Source organism: Rhinopithecus roxellana, chromosome 17 (genome assembly GCF_007565055.1).
Source record: "Rhinopithecus roxellana isolate Shanxi Qingling chromosome 17, ASM756505v1, whole genome shotgun sequence".
In the NCBI taxonomy this organism is placed as follows: Eukaryota; Metazoa; Chordata; class Mammalia; order Primates; family Cercopithecidae; genus Rhinopithecus; species Rhinopithecus roxellana.
Genome location: NC_044565.1, coordinates 437,556 through 458,417, shown reverse-complemented (window position 1 = coordinate 458,417; position 20,862 = coordinate 437,556). Strand labels below are relative to the sequence as shown.

General features: G+C 46.1%; 1 protein-coding gene and 1 pseudogene across 1 annotated transcript in view; one reads left to right on the top strand and one right to left on the bottom strand.

The window, feature by feature from the left end:
* RTF1 (RTF1 homolog, Paf1/RNA polymerase II complex component) overlaps positions 1–20,862 on the bottom strand; it is a 71,971-nt gene that overhangs the window by 35,365 nt on the left and 15,744 nt on the right. The window contains exon 2 of the mRNA XM_030921424.1: positions 14,972–15,082. Within this exon, the coding sequence (XP_030777284.1) occupies positions 14,972–15,082 (111 nt within the window). The remainder of the gene's footprint in view (positions 1–14,971; positions 15,083–20,862) is intronic.
* LOC115894411 lies at positions 2,843–2,942 on the top strand (annotated as a pseudogene).

Genomic DNA, 20,862 nt, shown 5'->3' with positions numbered 1-20,862 from the left:
CTCCCGAGTAGCTGGGACTACAGGCGCCCGCCTCGTCGCCCGGCTAGTTTTTTGTATTTTTTAGTAGAGACGGGGTTTCACCGTATTAGCCAGGATGGTCTCGATCTCCTGACCTCGTGATCCGCCCGTCTCGGCCTCCCAAAGTGCTGGGATTACAGGCTTGAGCCACCGCGCCCGGCCAAAAGGGGCCTTCTTAACTAAACCTGAAAGTGAGAAGGGAACGTCGTGTTTTTCTTCCAACAACAAAGCTGCCTTACCTCCCATGAGGCTGACTCAGCCAGGTCTAGCACACCAAAGGAAATATGTGACAAGGTTTTGGGGGGATTACAATAATGTGGGTGAGTTTACTTTTAAACTTAAAATTTCTTTTTTTTTTTTTTTTTGAGACAGAGTTTTGCTCTTGTTGCCCAGGCTGGAGTGCAAAGGCCCGATCTCGGCTCACTGCAACCTCTGCCTACTGGGTTAAAGTGATTCTCCTGCCTCAGCCTCCTGAGTAGCTGGGATTACAGGCATGTGCCACCATGCCTGGCTAATTTTGTATTTTTAGTAAAGACGGGGTTTCTCCATGTTGGTCAGGCTGGTTTCAAACCCCTGACCTCAGGCTGGACCTTGGACTCCCAATCCACCTGCCTTGGCCTCCCAAGGTGCTGGGATTACAGGCATGGGCCACCACGCCTGGCCTAAAATTTCTTACATATATGTTACAGTACTGAGAAGTTGTAGTTCCACTACTTGTATATTTACAAGATTTTATTTTATTTTATTCTATTTTATTCTATTCTATTCTATTCTATTCTATTCTATTCTATTCTATTCTATTCTATTCTATTTTATTTTGAGATGGAGTCTCGCTCTATCTCCCGGGCTGGAGTACAGTGGCCGGATCTCAGCTCACTGCAAGCTCCGCCTCCCGGGTTTACGCCATTCTCCTGCCTCAGCCTCCCGAGTACCTGGGACTACAGGCGCCTGCCACCTCGCCCAGCTAGTTTTTTGTATTTTTAGTAGAGACGGGGTTTCACCGTGTTAGCCAGGATGGTCTCGATCTCCTGACCTCGTGATCCGCCCGTCTCGGCCTCCCAAAGTGCTGGGATTACAGGCTTGAGCCACCGCGCCCAGCCCATTTTATTTTTTATTTTTGAGATTGGGTCTTGCTCTGTTGACCAGGCTGGAATGCAGTGACATGATCATAGCTCACTGCAGCCTTGAACTACTGGGCTCAAGAGATTCTCTCATCTCAGCCTCCTGGGCAGCTGAGATTACAGGTGCATGCCACCATACCTGGATAATTTGTTAACTTTTTGTAGAGAGGAGACCTCACTGTCTTACCAACGCTAGTCTCAAACTCCTAAGCTCAAGCAATTCTACCACCTCAGTCTCCGAAAGTTCTGGGACTACAGGCATGAGCCACTGCACCCAGCCTGTATTTTATTTTTAATAAACCTTTAAAATCTAATTTTAATAATAATAAATGTTCATTATATTAGGCCTTAAAAATATAGAAAAGTTGTTTGCTTTTTATTTTCTTTTCGTTTTTGCCATGAGGTCTCACTATGTTGCCCAGGCTGTATTCAAACTCCTGGGCTCAAGTGATATTCCCACCTCAACCTCCTGAGTAGCTACTACTACAGAAACACACCACTGTGCACAACCAGAAAAGAATTTGTAAAGTTGGAAAAAAAAAAAAATCACCAGGCCAAGTGTGGCGGCTCACACCTATAACCCCAGCACTCTGGGAGGCCAATGTGGGAGGATCACTTGAACACAGGAGTTGGAGACCAGCCTGTGAAACACAGCAAGACCCCAATTCTATTTAAGGATATATATTTTTTAATTTAAAAAATCACCTGCTGGCCAGGCGCAGTGGCTCATGCCTGTAATCCCAGCACTTTGGGGGGCCGAGGCGGGCGGATCACGAGGTCAGGGGATCGAGACCATCCTGGCTAATACGGTGAAACTCTGTCTCTACTAAAAGTACAAAAAATTAGCTGGGCATGGTGGCAGGCGCCTATAGTCCCAGCTACTCAGGAGGCTGAGGCAAGAGAATGGCGTGAACCTGGGAGGCACAACTTGCAGTGAGCCGAGATCGCGCCACTGCACTCTAGCCTGGGCGACAGAGCGAGACTCCGTCTCAAAAAACAAAAAAAATCACCTGCTGCCGGCCGGGCGCGGTGGCTCATGCCTGTAATCCCAGCACTCTGGGAGGCCAAGGTGGGCAGATCACGAGGTCAGGAGATCGAGACCATCCTGGCTAACATGGTGAAACACTGTCTCTACTAAACATGCAAAAACATTAGCCAGGTGTGGTGGCAGGCACCTGTAGTCCCAGCTACTCGGGAGGCTGAGGCAGGAGAATGGCATGAACCCGGGAGAAGGAGCTTGCAGTGATCTGAGATCGCACCACTGCACTCCAACCTGGGCGACACAGGCGAGACTCTGTCTCAAAAAAAAAAAAAAAAAAAAAAAAATCACTTGCTGCTATAACAGGGACAAAAAATAAAAATAAAAATAAAATAGGCTGGGCACAGTGGCTCACACCTGAAATCCTAGCACTTTGGGAGGCCGAGGCAGGCTGACTGCTTGAGCTGAGGGTTCAAGACTAGCCTGGGCAACACGGCGAAACTCAGTCTCTACAAAAAATACAAAAATTAGCCAGACATGGTGGTGAACACTTGTGGTCCCAGCTACTCAGGAGGTTAAGGTAGGAGAATGGCTTGAACCCAGGAGGTCCAGGGTGCAGTGAGCCAAGATCACGACACTGTACTCCAGTCTGGGTGACAGAGTGAGAGCCTGTCTCAAATAAATAAATAATTAAATATAAAAAATTAATTTTAAAAAATTACCTGTGCTTGCTTCAGCAGCACATATCTAAAATTAGAATACAGAGATTAGCCTGACCCCCGTGCAAAGATGACATGCAAATTTGTGAAACATTCCCTATTTTTTGTTTTGTTTTGTTTTTTAAGACGGAGAATCACTCTGTCACCCAAACTGGAGTGCAGTGGCGTGATCTAGGCTCACTGCAACCTCCGCCTCCTGGGTTCAAGTGATTCTCCTGCCTCAGCCTCCCGAGTAGCTGGGACTGTAGGCGACTGCCCCCACACCCGGCTAATTTTTGTATTTTCAGCAGAGACAGGGTTAGTAGAGCCACCACACCCGCGTGAAAATGAGAATTGCTGTGAGTCGGTTCTCTCACCATATTGATCAGGATGGTCTCAAACTCCTGACCTCAGGGCGTCTGCCTGCCTCGGCCTCCCAAAGTGCTGAGACTACAGGCATGAGCTACCACACCCAGCCAATATTTCCTATTTTTTAATTAGATTTTTTTTTAATCACCTGTATTGCCACCACTCAAAGATAAATGATCACTTAAAATCTGGAAGCCAGTCTCATCATTATTCTTATTTAATCCAGGGAAAGAGACTCAAATAGGTCCCAATAATCTCCCAAAGATTTTTTTCTTGGAAAATAGATCACATTTACTCCTATAAACCAGAGATTCCCGAACGCTTTTTTGCCTAAGCACATACTTAAAATATTTGCTCTGTACCTCTTCTCCCAAGAACAGAGTCTAAGCAGAATTGATATGGAAATATCTTTTTTTTTTTTTTTTTTTTGAGACGGAGTCTCGCTCTGTCACCCAAGCTGGAGTGCACTGGCCAGATCTCAGCTCACTGCAAGCTCCGCCTCCCGGGTTCACGCCATTCTCCTGCCTCAGCCTCCCGAGTAGCTGGGACTACAGGCGCCCGCCACCTCGCCCGGCTAGTTTTTTGTATTTTTTAGTAGAGACGGGGTTTCACCGTATTAGCCAGGATGGTCTCGATCTCCTGACCTTGTGATCCGCCCGCCTCGGCCTCCCAAAGTGCTGGGATTACAGGCTTGAGCCACCGCGCCCGGCCGATATGGAAATATCTTAATCCAGCTGTTAGTCCAGAGATGGCTCACCCAACCCTGCAAAAGTCTTATTCACCTGATTCTGAGACAGAGGGAAAATGAATGACTTCACCAGGGTGTAGTAGTAAATGGGATCTAAAGAATAAAGCAGGGAATTAAAGGGATGTTCTTACACTTTCCCCATCCAGGAGGAAGTAGAGAACATGATCTGGCACTTCTTAAACCATTTTGAGAACTGTGGGTCTACTGAAAGGTAAGCTCTGTTATAACCTTCAAAGTGCCCTCAAATGCCCCAAACATAAGCCAAGAATGAGAAAATGAACACCCACTGGTCTGCATCTGAACCAAGTACAGAGGCCAGAGGATCTCCCAATGACCACTGCTCAAAAACCATCTATCTGGGTAAAGGAAAGGATCCATTGTCAGGACTCTTGTACACACTCACATCCTGCTTTCCTAGGTGTACATGTATGCAGCCCCACAGAACACCAGAAAAGTATTTTGTAAATATGCGATGAAGAAAACTTAAAAAGATACTGGATGGAATATGTTTTCTTCCCAATAATAGAGATTGGCAGTTTGACTCTCACTGATGTAACAGATATTCTAATGGGCAACAATTACCTAGTGAAACAAGGAAGGTGAGTACTATATTCCCACATGAGTGTGTATAGAATGTTATAAGCAGGTCCTCATTCTGTGAAGCAACTGTCCTCCTGGGCACTCAGTTGAAAGACGGGAAGAAACACAAGGCAGGGACTGGTTGCACTGGAACTGGGTGGCATTGAGACGCTGAGTACTTTGAACATGATGAAGGCAGGAAAGTAAAGACACTTCAAGATTTCAGAGAGCAAATTATTTCTAATAGGTAAGGAATACCCATATTCCTAGGTCTCAGGACCCAGCACAGAAACCATTCCAACCCAGTGACTCTGAACTGCATTTACAAGTGAAATAAAATACCTCTCAGTAAGTAGGGTTCAAAAATAACAGCTGGGACTGGGTGTGGTGACTCATGCCTATAATCCCAACGCTTTGGGAGACGGAAGCAGGTGGATTACTTGAAGTCAGGAGTTCAAGACCAGCCTGGCCAACATGGTGAAATCCTGACTCTACTAAAAATACAAAAATTAGCTGGGCCTGGTGGTAGGCACCTACAATCCCAGTTACTCAGGAGGCTGAGGCAGGAGAATTGCTTGAACCTGGGAGGTGGAGGTTGCAGTCAGCCAAGATTGCACCACTGCACCCCAGCCTGGGTGACAGAGGGAGACTGTCTCCAAAAAAAAAAAAAAGAGTAACAGCTGGGCTAGTGACAAACTATACTGGGATGAGGGTCTAAAGAACTGAGATGGAGCCAAGCCTCTAACCAGAGAGTGTTTCCTTATCTATAAAGTAGGAATAATAACACTGCCTTGACCACCTACCAGGGTAGTGTGAGACTAAAAGGAGAGAGAATAAGAAGAGTTTTAGAACACACTAGAAACCAGGAAGTTCTATGTACATGTGAGGTACTATTTTATGAAAATAAAATAATATATATATATTTTTTTGAGACAGAGTCTCGCTCTGTCGTCTAGGCTGGAGTGCAGTGGCGCAATCTCGGCTCACTGCAACCTCTACCTCCTGATTTCAAGTGATTCTCCTGCCTCAGCCTCCTGAGCAGCTAGGACTACAGGCGCCTGCCACCATGCCTGGCCAATTTTTTGTATTTTTAGTAGAGACAGGGTTTCACTGTGTTAGCCAGGATGGTCTCTATCTCCTGACCTCGTGATCAGCCCGCCTCAGCCTCCCAAAGCATTGGGATTACAGGAGTGAGCCACTGCACCCGGCTGAAAATGAGAATTTCTGTGAGTCTGTTCTCTCATCTGTGGGGAAAAAAAGTTCAGATGATCTCTAAGACCCTGTAACATTGTAGGTTTCCATATGAACTGAATGTTATTCTGAGTCAAAGTAACTGTAAGAAAGGTTCTGTAGTCATTACTCTAGATACTGACAATGGCCACAGAAGAGATGTGTCTGAGAGGGCACAGTTCTTGATTTAGGTGTTTTTTTCTGAAAATAAAAAAAGAGTCAGAGGAAGCTGGGTGGGGTGGCTCACACCCGTGCTGGGACCAGCACTTTGGGAGGCCGAGGCGGGCGGATCACTTGAGGCCAGGAGTTCAAGACCAGCCTGGCCAACGCAGTGAAATCCTGTCTCTACTAAAAATACAAAAAATTAACTGGGCGTGGTAGCATGCGCCTGTAATCCCAGCTACTCGGAATACAGAAACACAGGAATTGCCTGAACCCAAGAGGCAGATGTTGCAGTGAGCAGACATTGAGCCACCACACTCCAGCCTTCTTGACAGAGCAAGACTCTGTTTCCAAAAAGAGAAAAAAAAAGGGGGGGGGGGGTCAGAGGAGTTGAAGAGTAAATGCAAATTTTTAAAATCCCAAGTGACAGGAGGCAGTAAATCCAATTTAATGTCAGCCTGAAGACATGAAGAATATCTTAGCTTTCTTTTCCTTTCTACTGTGTAATTAATCAAAGTACAAAAGACACTATTGTATTTCATCATCAAGCAATCACATACATTCAACTAGAAAGCATAAAGAATCCTTGCACTCAATCACAAAAACTTGTAGTCTAGTTATAAAGACAAAAGCACAAGCAAAACAGAAATGATACCAAAAAATGCACAATATAATTAATACTACATTACACTGTTAGGTTGGGAGTGTTGGAATTTCTTGTAAATACATTTGAGCGATTAAACTAGTCCATGAAAATCACCTTATTCCAAATTCTTGCAATGAGATCTTAATGGTGTCTAGAAAGATGAGGAGTTACTGTCTGCTTGTCTACATAGTTAAGAACCAATGTGTAAAAAATAAAGCTTATGAGGCCAGGCGCAGTGGCTCACGTCTCTAATTCCAGCACTTTGGGAGGCCGAGGTGGGTGGATCACAAGGTCAGGAGGTCGAGACCATCCTAGCTAACACAGTGGAACCCCGTCTCTACTAAAAATACAAAAAAAAAAAAAAAATTAGCTGGGCGTGGTGGCGGGCACCTGTAGTCCCAGCTACTTGGGAGGCTGAGGCAGGAGAATGGTATGGACCTGGGAGGCAGAGCTTGCAGTGAGCCAAGATCGCGCCACTGCACTCCAGCCAGGGCAAAAGAGAGAGACTCTGTCTCAAAATAAATAAATAAAATAAAATAAATAAATAAAATATAAAGCTCACGAGCAATCTAAATAGCTGTTACTAAGTTCAAGCACTAAAGCGCAGTATTCCAGCCTAAACTCTATGGCATTCCCTGGCTTCCTGACCCCACGAAGAACAGATGCAGTAAGTTGGAAGTGTTAAAGAAGACATTACCAAGAAACGAGCACAATGGTCACTTCTCACCAATAATAACAGACGAGAAAGGAAGCCGTATAAAGCAGTACCACACAGCTTGATATTTTGGAAGACTTTTTTTTACAGTACAGGAACTGTGATTCATAGTCATGGCTTTAAATCAACAGAAAAACTACTACACATGATATCCAACGGGCTGGCCGCGGTGGCTCACGCCTGTAATCCTAGCATTTTGACAGCCCGAGGCAGGCAGATCGCCTGAGCTCAGGAGTTCAACACCAGCCTGGGCAACACGGTGAAACCCCATCTCTTCTAAAGATACAAAATATTAGCCGGGCGTGGCGGCAGATGCCTGTAATCCCAGCTAATCGAGAGGCTGAGGCAGGAGAATTGCTTGAACCTGGGAGGCGGAGGTTGCAGTGAGCCGAGATTGCACCACTGCACTCCAGCCTGGGCGACAGAGTGAGACTCTGGCTAAAAAAAAAAAAGAAAAACCCTATGAAGTATTTTTATTTTTTCTTTTGAGATAGAGTCTCACTCTGTCGCCCAGGTTGGAGTGCAATGGCATGATTACTGCTCACTGCACCCTTGACCTCCTGGGCTTAGGTGATCCTCCCACCTCAGCCTCCTGAGTAGCTGGGGCTACAGGTGCACACCACCACACCTAATTCTTGTATTTTTTAAAAGTCTTTTTTTCTTTTTTAATTTTTATTTATTTATTTATTTATGTATTTATTTGAGATGGAGTCTTGCTCTGTCGCCCGGGCTGGAGTGTAGTGGTGCAATCTCAGCTCAACGCAAGCTCCAGCTCCCGGGTTCACGCCATTCTCCTGCCTCAGTCTCTGGAGTAGCTGGGACTAGAGGCGCTCGCCACCACACCCGGCTAATTTTTTCGTGTTTTTAGTAGAGACAGGGTTTCACCATGTTAGCCAGGATGGTCTCGAGCTCCTGCCCTCGTGATCCACCCATCTCAGCCTCCAAAGTGCTGGGATTACAGGAGTGAGCTACTGCACCCAGCCTAATTTTTGTTATTGCACCTCTAGCTACAATAATTTTTGTATTTTTAGTAGAGATGGGGTTTTGCCATGTTGCTCAGGCTGGTCTTGAACTTCCCAGCTCAAGCAATCCTCCCACCCTGGCCTCCCAAATTGCTGGATTACAGGTGTGAGCCACCACACCCTGCTGGCCATTTTTTTTTTTTTTAACCCCAACTCATGATCGAATGGCTGCTAGCTCTCCTCTTCCTCATCTTGTTATTTTCCCTTCCAATCACTCTTGTTTGAATCCTCGATGTTTCTTCTCCTATCAAATGCTTTCAAGGAGAGGAAGTGATAGATAGCATCAAAGTGCCACACCACAGCATTATGACCTTGGCCAATGTAAATCTTACAAACAGCATTGCTTCTTAGTTTTACATGTGCCTCCAGATACCAAGAATAATTCAATCACCAAAAATAATAGGACACGTATATACTCTGTCATTAAATTTCAGCTTTTCCCCCAGCCAAGATACATTATACGTGAAACATCTACTTATTTCCTCACTAATATGACATTATACTTAATGTCCAGTGTATCCATTTTTTTCTGGATAGAAAACTTTCAGAGCTTCTCTCCATTTCCCCTCCCTGCTCATCAATTAGCTAAATATCTTTTTTTTTTTTTTTTTTGAAACGGAGTCTCGCTCTGTCGCCCAGGCTGGAGTGCAGTGGCCGGATCTCAGCTCACTGCAAGCTCCGCCTCCCGGGTTTACGCCATTCTCCTGCCTCAGCCTCCGCAGTAGCTGGGACTACAGGCGCCCGCCACCTTGCCCGGCTAGATTTTTGTATTTTTTTTTAGTAGAGACGGGGTTTCACCGTGTTAGCCAGGATGGTCTCGATCTCCTGACCTCGTGATCCGCCCGTCTCGGCCTCCCAAAGTGCTGGGATTACAGGCTTGAGCCACCGCGCCCGGCAGCTAAATATCTTTTTGCTCTAAAATCAGTGCATGTCTCTGATTTTATAAACAAATTACCAATTAACTTTTTAGCTCTGTTGTTCTTGACCAATTTTCTGTCCTAGCAAATCTGAGGGGACAAACGTATTTCTTTCTACCTATATTCATGGCTCACTAATGAAAATAAACAGTAAGAGAGACATATATAAGTTTGAAAAAACTCCAGGGCAGCTTCTAGTACAAGGAGGGCGTCCTCTGATGGAAAATTGCCACTTTATTTATTTATTTTTATTGAGATGCAGTCTCACTCTGGCGCCCAGGCTGGAGTGTAGTGGAGTGTTCTCAGCTCACTGCAACCTCTGCCTTTTGGGCTCATTCTGGGCTCAAGCGATTCTCATACCTCAGCCTCCCGAGTAGCTAGGACTACAGACGCCCGCTACCACACCCGGCTAATTTTTGTATTTTTAGTAGAGACAGGGTTTCGCCATGTTGGCCCATCTGGTCTTGAACTCCTGACCTCAAGTGATCCACCTGCCTCGGCCTCCCAAAGTGCTGGGATTACAGGCATGAGACAAATGCCCAGCCTGAGAATTGCCACTTTAACAACCAAATTTCTAAAAGGTAGGTGATAAAGACACAAAAGTTGAAGAAATGAGAAGACATAGCAAACTACTTCAGTATGTGTTTTTTTACCCCTGAAACATGTATTAATAATCATTATGACAGTGGCTCACCCCTGTAATCCCAGCACTTTGGGAGGCCAAGGCGGGCAGATCATGAGGTCAGGAGATAGAGACCAACATGGCTAGCACAGTGAAACCCCCTCTCTACTAAAAATACAAAAAATTAGCCGGGCGTGGTGGCGGGCGCCTGTAGTCCCAGCTGCTCGAAGGCTGAGGCAGGAGAATGGCATGAACCCGGGAGGCAGAGCTTGCAGTGAGCCAAGATCGCGCCACTGCACTCCAGCCTGGGCAACAAAGAGAGACTCCGTCCGTCTCAAAAAACAGCAACAATAACAACAACAACAAACACATTATGAAAGGGAAAAAAAGAGCCACTGTCTCAAACTTTATATCTTAAGAATCTCTCAGAAGTCCCTTACCCAATCTAAAAGGTCCACAGCAGCAATAAGTTTGAGCTCACAGTAATAACATTGAGTTATACAGTGGCTGAATTTTTTAATAAAGATTTTAATAGTTATTTTCTGAATTGTCCAAAATAATGAACCATTTGCTCTAACTCTGAAGTGCTCTGTTCTAAGTTAGTATCTTGAGCCAAAGAGACATGATGCAAACCGAAAAACTGGCATCTTTCACAATGACCACGATATAGACGCTGCTCTCATGAGAGAGGGACTGGAGTACAGTAAAATAAGCCTGAGGGCCTGGAGAACTAGAACCTGGAGGAAGCAGCAGGAGCTAAGAATCCTGTAGGGGAAAAGTCATTCAAAGGCTCATTTCCTACTGGGCAGGGTGCAGCCTACTGTCAGCTTTTTCTCCAATATGTGTACAAATCGTTGGGTAGTGCTCTAAGATGAGCAGTTTTTTACATTATTAAGCAGCTGCGAGTAATAAAGGGAACCCTAAACCATAAAGGATTTTATGGATGTGGATCTCCTCCAACACAAGTCGTGGGCTCCTCTAATGCTTTGGCTAAAAAAAGAGGAAGGGAATCTCAATAGTAACCGCGAAAGTTAGGACTCTGACGAACTTTAACAACAGAAATATGGAGAGTAAATGTGTTCCAAGCGGACTTACTGCTTGTATCTTAAGGAATAACAGAGACCACAAACACATTACAAGGTATTCCAGGCATAACACAGATTCGAACTTAATAGAATATTGAGTGGCAAGGGTGGACCACAGCAGCTGACTTCTGAAACACGAAAAATAAAAGTAGCGGCCGGGCGCGGTGGCTCAAGCCTGTAATCCCAGCGCTTTGGGAGGCCGAGACGGGCGGATCACGAGGTCAGGAGATCGAGACCATCCTGGCTAACCCAGTGAAGCCCCGTCTCTACTAAAAAATACAAAAAACTAGCTGGGCGAGGTGGCGGGCGCCTGTATTCCCAGCTACTCAGGAGGCTGAGGCAGGAGAATGGCGTAAACCCGGGAGGCAGAGCTTGCAGTGAGCTGAGAGCCGGCCACTGCACTCCAGCCTGGGCGACAGAGCGAGACTCCGTCTCAAAAAATAAATAAATAAATAAATAAAAGTAGCTATAAGAATAGTGGGAGAGCCTGGGCGACAGAGCAAGACTAGGTCTCAAAAAAAAAAAAAAAAAGAATAGTGGGAGAGAAAATTATTTCAAGGTTTTTCTGTGTTATCTAGGCATTTAAAGAAAGAAAATAGAAAACAAAATGAAAAAGCAAATTATTTCATAGACCCCCTCTGATTTTTTATTAATTTGAGAGAAATTATAGCTCCTCCATTAAAAACAAAGAATAAACTTTTGGTGGCCGGGCGCGGTGGCTCAAGCCTGTAATCCCAGCACTTTGGGAGGCCGAGACGGGCGGATCACGAGGTCAGGAGATCGAGACCATCCTGGCTAACCTGGTGAAACCCCGTCTCTACTGAAAAATACAAAAAACTAGCCGGGCGAGGTGGCGGGCGCCCGTAGTCCCAGCTACTCGGGAGGCTGAGGCAGGAGAGTGGCATAAACCCGGGAGGCAGAGCTTGCAATGAGCTGAGATCCGGCCACTGCACTCCAGCCTGGGCGACAGAGCGAGACTCCGTCTCAAAAAAAAAAAAAAAAAAAAAAAAACACAAAGAATAAACTTTTGGCCAGGCATGGTGGCTCACACCTGTAATCCCAGCACTTTGGGAAGCCAAGGCAGGCAGATCACAAGGTCAGGAGAATGAGACTATCCTGGCTAACATGGTGAAACCCCGACTCTACTAAAACTACAAAAAATTAGCTGGGTGTGGTGACATGCGCCTGCAGTCCCAGCTACTTGGGAGGCTGAGGCAGGGGAATTGTTTGAACCCAGGAGGCAGAGGTTGCAGTGAGCTGAGATCACACCACTGCACTCCAGCCTGGCAACAAAGTGAGACTCTGTCACAAAAAAAAAAAAGAGGCTGGGTTCGGTAGCTCATGCCTGTAATCCCAGCACTTTGGGAGGCCAATGGGGCGGGTCACCTGAGGTCAGGAGTTCGAGACCACCCTGGCCAACACAGTGAAACCCCGTCTCTACTAAAAATAAAAAATCAGCCGGGGCCGGGCGCGGTGGCTCAAGCCTGTAATCCCAGCACTTTGGGAGGCCGAGACGGGCGGATCACGAGGTCAGGAGATCGAGACCATCCTGGCTAACACGGTGAAACCCCGTCTCTACTAAAAATACAAAAAATTAGCCGGGCGAGGTGGCGGGCGCCTGTGGTCCCAGCTACTCGGGAGGCTGAGGCAGGAGAATGGTGTGAACCCGGGAGGCGGAGCTTGCAGTGAGCCGAGATCCGGCCACTGCACTCCAGCCTGGGCGACAGAGCGAGACTCCATCTCAAAAAAAAAAAAAAAAAAAAAAAATCAGCCAGGTGTGGTGGCACACGGCTGTAGTTCCAGTTACTGAGGAGGCTGATGCAGGAGAATTGCTTGAACCCGGGAGGCAGAGGTTGCTGTGAGCCTTGCAAGATCACGCCACTGCACTCCAGCCTGGCAGACACAGTGAGACTGGGCCTCAAAAGAGTAAACTTTCATGACTTCTTGCCGCAGAAAGCAATTTTAGATCTATTAAATTATTTAAGATTAAGAGAATATCATGGCTGGGTGCAGTAGCTCACACTCATAATCCCAACACTTTGGGAGGCTGAGGAGGGTAGATCACCTGGGGTCAAGAGTTCGAGACCAGCCTGGCCAACATGGCGAAACCTTGTCTCTACTAAAAATACAAAAACTAGCCGGGTGTGGTGGGGCATGCCTGTAGTTCCAGCTACTCGAGAGGCTGAGGCAGGAGAATCGCTTGAACTCAGGAGGCAGAGGTTGCAGTGAGCTGAGATTGTGCCACTGCACTCTAGCCTGGGTGACAGAGTAAGACTCAGTCTTTAAAAAAAAAAAAAAAGAGATTATCACTACAGTTGATCAGAAGGGAATCACTCCAATATGCACATTCAGGACACAGGTAAACACTATTCAGCTGCTAATTAAATTTCATTGTATTAAATAAACATTTTTTATTTTACTGTTAACAAATATTTTCCTAGGCTACAGGGTAAGAAATTACATTGAAAGGTGATATCCGGCTTCTCTCCAAGGAATTACTAAGGGGAAGAAAATACTTTAAATCAAATGGAAGGCTTGATGTAATGGCTCACGCCTGTAATCTCAGCAGTTTGGGAGGCCAAGGCGGGTGGATCAACTGTGCTCGGAAGTTTGAGATCAGAATGGCGAACATGGCGAAACCCTGTCTCCACTAAAACTAAAAAAATCAGTCGGGCATTGTGATGCATGCTTGTAGTTCCAGCTACTCGGGAGGCTGAAGCAAGAGAATCAGTTGAACCCGAGAGGCAGAGGTTGCAATGAGCCAAGATCATGCCACTGTACTCTGGCCTGGGCAACAGAGTGAGACTCCTTCTCAAAAAAATAAAATAAAATAAACAAATCAAATGAGAAACATGTAAGAAGTGTTTCAAATATCTGTCCCCTTATCCCTGTCTTCATTAAGGTTCTGGACCGTTTAGGGCCTGCCATTGTTGGCAGGTAATTTGGGAAAGTGACCGTGGTCTAGACAATGAACAGTTGGATTTTCCTCCTTTGAAGTTAACACCATCACTCTGAGGGATGTTGAATCAACCTTCCCAAAGAAAGATTCTTTTCTCACTAAAGTATTTCCCATTAAACTATGGCATCCTTGATAGAATTTATTTTCTAACATGAAAGTGAGATTAAAAAGATGACTCAAAAATTAAAAAGAGAGGCTGGGCGCGGCGGCTCACGCCTGTAATCCCAGCACTTTGGGAGGCCGAGGCGGGTGGATCACGAGGTCAGGAGATCAAGACCATCCTGACTAACAAGGTGAAACCCCATCTCCACTAAAAATAATAAAAAAAATTAGCCAGGCATGGTGGCAGGCGCCTATAGTCCCAGCTACTCGGGAGGCTGAGGCAGGAGAATGGCGTGAACCCAGTGCAGTGAGCAGAGACTGCGCCACTGCACTCCAGCCTGGGCAAGAGAGCAAGACTCTGTCTCAAAAAAAAAAAAAAGAAAAAAAGAAAAAAGAAAAAAACATGACTACTGACTGTATCACTTCTGCAATAAGGCTAAAAAAAAAAAAAAAAAAAGGCTACAGAATGGCTACGCATGTTCTGCAGAAGGACCCACTAGGTAACTTGCGGCACAATGAATATGACATTCAGTAGCTTTCATTACACCATTTTCTTTTTCTTTTTTTTTTTTTTTGAGACAGAGTCTTGCATTGTCACCCAGGCTGGAATACAGTGGGGCGATCTAGGCTCACTGCAACTTCTGCCTCCTGGGTTCAAGGAATTCTCCTACCTCCGGAGTAGCTGGGATTATAGGCATGCGCCACCATGCCCAGCTAATTTTTGTATTTTTTAGTAGAGACAGGGTTTCCCCATGTTGGCCAGGCTGGTCTCGAACTCCTGACCTCAGGTGATCGACCCACCTCAGCCTCCCAAAGTGCTGGGATTACAGGCATGAGCCACCACGCCCGGCCTTCCTTACACCATTTTCTTTCCCAAAAAAATTCTTGTAGATCTTACGTTGTAAGTCTCAGTTTAAGGAAGTGAGGCCAACAGGAGCCACCAAAGTGAGGACCCTCAACTATCTAATGGTCCCAGAAGCTGAGGCCCTCCACACCCACCTCATCGTCACTGTCAGATGTCTCCGAGTCTGACGAGGCTGCAGGCTGACTCACAGGCGGCTCCTTCTCCTCAGAGTCACTGCGCTTTCGCTTTGCCAGGGACAAGAGCTCCTAATGGGACAGAAATAGGCACATCAGTTTTGTTCAGCAGAGAAAGAATATCCAAGAATAATAAAATGCCCACCCTCTCTAGATCTTTTTTATATTTTTGTGCTTTCAACTAAAGGACACTGTCACAGGGACTTCTATCAGCATGAACAGACTGACTGCTAGGATTCCAAGGTGCTGAAGAAATGTTTACAAAATCTGCTCCACCTTTTTAATGGGAAATATATGTCTGAAGTTGGACAGGAACTGGAACCAAACTGGAGGCTATCCCCAAATTGTTCCTGATTCTACCCTAAACAACAGAAGCATTGGTTCTCTGGGACTGGTAAGAATCACGTTTACAAAGGTAACCTACTCACTGTTTTAACTGGTATAGCTAGCTAACCTTTTACTGTGTTTTATGGTAAAACTGGCATTTGTGGGGCAGTTTTGAATAAGCTTACAAACTGTAATTTCTGAGGTCATTTTATACTCTGAATACTTAAACCAGAAAAAGCGTCCAGTGTTTAATCCAGTTTCTGACAACAAGCAGTAAGTGTGCTGGCCACTACACCAGAATCCTAATTTCACAAGCCCTATTCCCCCATTCACCCACCTCTGCCTTGTCCTGGTCATTTAAGTGAGATGACAGTAAGAAGGAAGTGCCAGTAAGTAAGCCATGACTACAACCGAGATTTGCTTTGTCACATGGTTCCCTTCTCACATGAAGTCTCCTCAACTCAGTCTAGTCACTCAAAAACACAACAGAAGGTTACTTGCTCTGCTTTCTGCTAATACCAATATCAGTCCACAATTATACTGTACTCACTAGATACCAGGTACTTTTTTCTTTTTTTCTTTTATTTTGAGACAGAGTCTCAATGTGTTGCCCCGGCTGGAGTACAGTGGAGCGACCTCAACTCACTGCAAGCTCCGCCTCCCGGGGTTCACACCATTCTCCTGCCTCAGCCTCCCAGTAGTTGGCAGGCGCCCGCCACCACGCCCGGCTAATTTTTTTTTTTTGAGACGGAGTCTCGCTCTGTCGCCCAGGCTGGAGTGCAGTGACCGGATCTCAGCTCACTGCAAGCTCCGCCTCCCGGGTTTACGCCATTCTCCTGCCTCAGCCTCCCGAGTAGCTGGGACTATAGGCGCCCGCCACCTCGCCCGGCTAATTTTTTGTATTTTTTAATAGAGACGGGGTTTCACCAGGTTAGCCAGGATGGTCTCGATCTCCTGACCTCGTGATCCGCCCGTCTCGGCCTCCCAAAGTGCTGGGATTACAGGCTTGAGCCACCGCGCCCGGCCTAATTTTTTTGTATTTTTAGTAGAGACAGGGTTTCACTGTGTTAGCCAGGATGGTCTTGATCTCCTGACCTCATGATCCACCCACCTTGGCCTCCCAAAGTGCCGGGATTACAGGCGTGAGCCACTGTGCCCGGCCCAATGCCAGGTACTTTTCTAAACATCTGATACTTAATCTTCACAACAACTGATAGCATTACCATTTAAAGATAATGAAAGAAAAGAGATTTTTGTTGTTGTTCTTGATTTTTATTGTTTGTTTCGAGATGGAGTCTTGCTCTGTCGCCCAGGCTGCAGTGCAGTGGGGCAATCTCAGCTCACTGCAACCTCTGCCTTCTGAGTTCAAGTGATTCTCCTGCCTCAACCTCCCGAGTAGCCGGGACTACAGGCACGTGCCACCACACCTGGGTGATTGTTTGTATTTTAGTAGAGACGGGGTTTCACCAAGTTGGCCAGGATGGTCTCAATCTCCTGACCTCGTGATCTGCCCGCCTCAACCTCCCAAAGTGCTGGGATTACAGGCGTGAGTCACCAGGCCTGGTCTCTTGTTTTTGAGACACAGCCTCACTCTGTTGCCCAGGCTAGAGCGCAGTGCACGATCTCAGCTGACTGCAACCTCCACCTCCCAGATTCAAGCAATTCCCGTGCCTCAGACTCCCAAGTAGATGGGACTACAGGAGCATGCCACCTTGCCTGGCGAATTTTTTTGTTTTTTTGAGACGGAGTTTTGCTCTGTCGCTCAGGCTAGAGTGCAGTGGCATAATCTCAGCTCACTGCAAGCTCTGCCTCCCGGGTTCACATCATTCTCCTACCTCAGCCTCCCCCGTAGCTGCGACTACAGGCGCCCGCCACCACTCCCGGCTAATTTTTTTTTTTTTAGAAGGAGTCTCGCTCTGTTACCCAGGCTGGAGTGCAGTGGCACAGTCTCGGCTCACCGCAAGCTCCGCCTCCTGGGTTCACACCATTCTCCTGCCTCAGCCTCCCGAGTAGCTGGGACTACAGGCGCCCGTCACCAAGCCCAGCTAATTTTTTTTAAGTAGAGACGGGGTTTCACCATGTTAGCCAGGATATTCTCAATCTCCCCACCTCGTGATCTACCTGCCTTGGCCTCCCAGGGTGCTGGGATTACAGGCGTGAGCCACCGCACCCAGCCATGCCTGGCTAATTTTTGTTCTTTTAGTAGAAATGGGGTTTTATCATGTTGCCCAGGCTGGTCTTGAACTACTGACCTCAAGTGATTCACCCGCCTTGGCCTCCCAAAGTGCTGGGATTACAGGTGTGAACTACCGCACCAGGCCAAGAAACTAAGGAATTTCAGTAACTTCCCCAAGCTGTGTAACTTACCTGGTAATACAGCTGGTACACGACAGAGTCATGATTCAACCCTCGGCAGATAGAACCCTGGCTCCTGAGTCATGGTTTACTAGTCTAAAACATTTTTCCCTTCTGCCACAAGAAAGAAGATAAAGCTAATAAACACTAGTAGTAATATTCCTTAATGATGATGGCACTATACAATTATGGATCAAGTGCCAGGACAGATTGTAAAATAACAGACTACTACAAAGTATCTGTTTTATTCTCCCAGTCTCTTTCTATTTTAGGAGTATACCCTCCCTCCTTGGCTAGAATGAGAAATGACCTTCTCAGATTAAGCAGCTGACACTTTCTTGTTCATAAACACTCATAAAATGTTAACTCTTGGCCGGGCGCGGTGGCTCAAGCCTGTAATCCCAGCACTTTGGGAGGCCGAGACGGGCGGATCACGAGGTCAGGAGATCGAGACCATCCTGGCTAACATGGTGAAACCCCGTCTCTACTAAAAATACAAAAAACTAGCCGGGCGACCTGGCGGGCGCCTGTAGTCCCAGCTACTCGGGAGGCTGAGGCAGGAGAATGGCGTGAACCCGGGAGGCGGAGCTTGCAGTGAGCTGAGATCCGGCCACTGCACTCCAGCCTGGGCAACAGAGCGAGACTCCGTCTCAAAAAAAAAAAAAAATGTTAACTCTTGTCATTTCACTAGAGAGAGCTAACATACCAACTTCCTGAAAGACTGAAATCATACTCTACTTTTTCATACCAAAATGGTCACTCTGTGGACCAAATGCAAATTATATCAACACTTGGGTGTTTATACTCATTTTAAAACTTGAGGTAAATTGGGCACAGTGGTTTACACCTATAATCCCAACACTTTGGGAGGCCAAGGTGGGAGGCTTGCTTGTAGAGACCCAGTATCTACAAAAACAAAACAAAAAACCCAAACTTGAGGTATAATTTATATATAGTATATTTTATCCTTTCTAATATACTCTTCTAATATGCTAATACATATAGTTCTATGAGTTTGACAAATACTTTAAACCACGACCACAGTCAAGATCTATATCTTCTCTGATACAGAGAAGATCTAATCTCTTCTCTGACCCTTTCAGGTTCACAAATACACTGGTATTCCTGTTTTGATACCAATCGATTATAACAGAGACTTGGATTTGCTTTCAATCAAAACAGAGTAGACAGTTGCTAAAAGTTACTGTAGGCAGGAGGTTACAGGCAGGAGAATTGCTTGAACCTGGGAGGCAGAAGTTGCAGTGAGCCAAGATCATGCCACTGCACTCCAGCCTGGGAGACAGAGCAAGACTCCATCTCAAAAAAAAGAAACAAAAAAAAAAGTTACTGTAACTAAAGTTTTAAGACATGAGTACTGCCGGCCAGGCGCAGTGACTCACGCCTGTAATCCCAGCACTTTGGGAGGCCAGGGTGGGCAGATTACGAGGTCAAGAGTTTGAGCCCATCCTGGCCAACATAGTGAAACCCCGTTTCTACTAAAAATACAAAAAATTAGCCAGGTATGGTGGCGTGCACCTGTAATCCCAGCTACTCAGGAGGCTAAGGCAGGAGAATTGCTTGAACTCAGGAGGCGGAGGTTGCAGTGAGCAGAAATCGCCCCACTGCACTCCAGTCCAGGTGACAGAGCAAGACTCTATATCAAAAAAAAAAAAGCATGGCCGGGCGCGGTGGCTCACCTCTGTAATTGCAGCGCTTTGGGAGGCCGAGGTGGGTGGATCACGAGGTCAGGAGATAGAGACCATCCTGGCTACCATGGTGAAACCCCGTCTCTACTAAAAATACAAAAAATTAACCAGGCGTGGTGGCGGGCGCTTCTAGTCCCAGCTACTTAGGAGGCTGAGGCAGGAGAATGGCGTGAACCCGGGAGGCGGAGCTTGCAGTGAGCCCAGATCGTGCCACTGCACTCCAGCCTGGGCAACAGAGTGAGACTCTGCCTCTAAAAAAAAAATACACACACACATTAGTACTGCCTTCCTGTTAAGGAGGTTCCACTCCATATCCCATCATCTACACTCTATAGTTCCCTCAATTCTCTTGTCTTTGTACATCCCTTCTCCCATTCCCTGGCAACTAGAGACCTGTTTTCTATCCCTATGGAACATCATATAGATAGAATCATATAGTACCTTAGCCTTTTGAGTCTGGCTTCTTTCATTTGACATAGAGCATCTGAGATTCATTCACATTGCAGCATGTATCATTACTATAGTTTGTCTCTATTTTTGATAAGTAGTATTCCACTGAAAGAATGTATCACAGTTTGTTGAACCATTTACCAGCTAAAAAACATTTGTGCTAGGTGTAGTGGTTCACGCCTATAATCCCAGCACTTTGGGAGGCCAAGGCAGGTGGATCATGAGGTCAGGAGATCGAGACCATCCTGGTTAACACGGTGAAACCCTGTCTCTACTAAAAATACAAAAGATTAGCTGGGTGTGGTGGCATGCACCTGTAGTCAAGGTGGGAGGACCACTTGAGCCCAAAAGTTTGAGACCAGCTTGGCAACATAGCATGACCTTGTCTTTACTTTAAAAAAAAAAAAGGCCAAGCACGGTGGCTCATGCCTGTAATCCCAACACTATGAGAGGCCAAGGCAGGCACATCACCTGAGGTCAGGAGTTCGAGACCAGCCTGACCAACATGGAGAAACCCCATCTCTACTAAAAATACAAAATTAGCCGAGCATGGTGGCACATGCCTATAATCCTAGCTACTCAGGAAGCTGAGGCAGGAGAATTGTTTGAACCCGGGAGGCAGAGGTTACAGTGAACTGAGATCACGCCATTCTACTCCAGTCTGGGCAACAAGTGCAAAACTCCATCAAAAAAAAAAAAAAAAAAAAAAGTGTGGTAGCAAACAACAACAATAATAATAAAACATCTGAGCTGTTACCATTTGGGGGTAATTCTATGTTCATGTACAGTCTTCTATGTAAACATTAGTTTTTACTTCACTTGAGTAAATACCTAGGACTGGGATTGCTGGGTTATATAGTAATATGTTTATGGTCTTTACCATGTCCTTTTTCCCCATATGACTTTAATGTATTATAAGCTTTAAAGACTTCTGGGCTGGGTGCAGTGGCTCACGCCTATAATACTAATAGTTTGGGAGGCTAAGGTTGGAGGGTCGCTTGAGTTCGAAAGTCA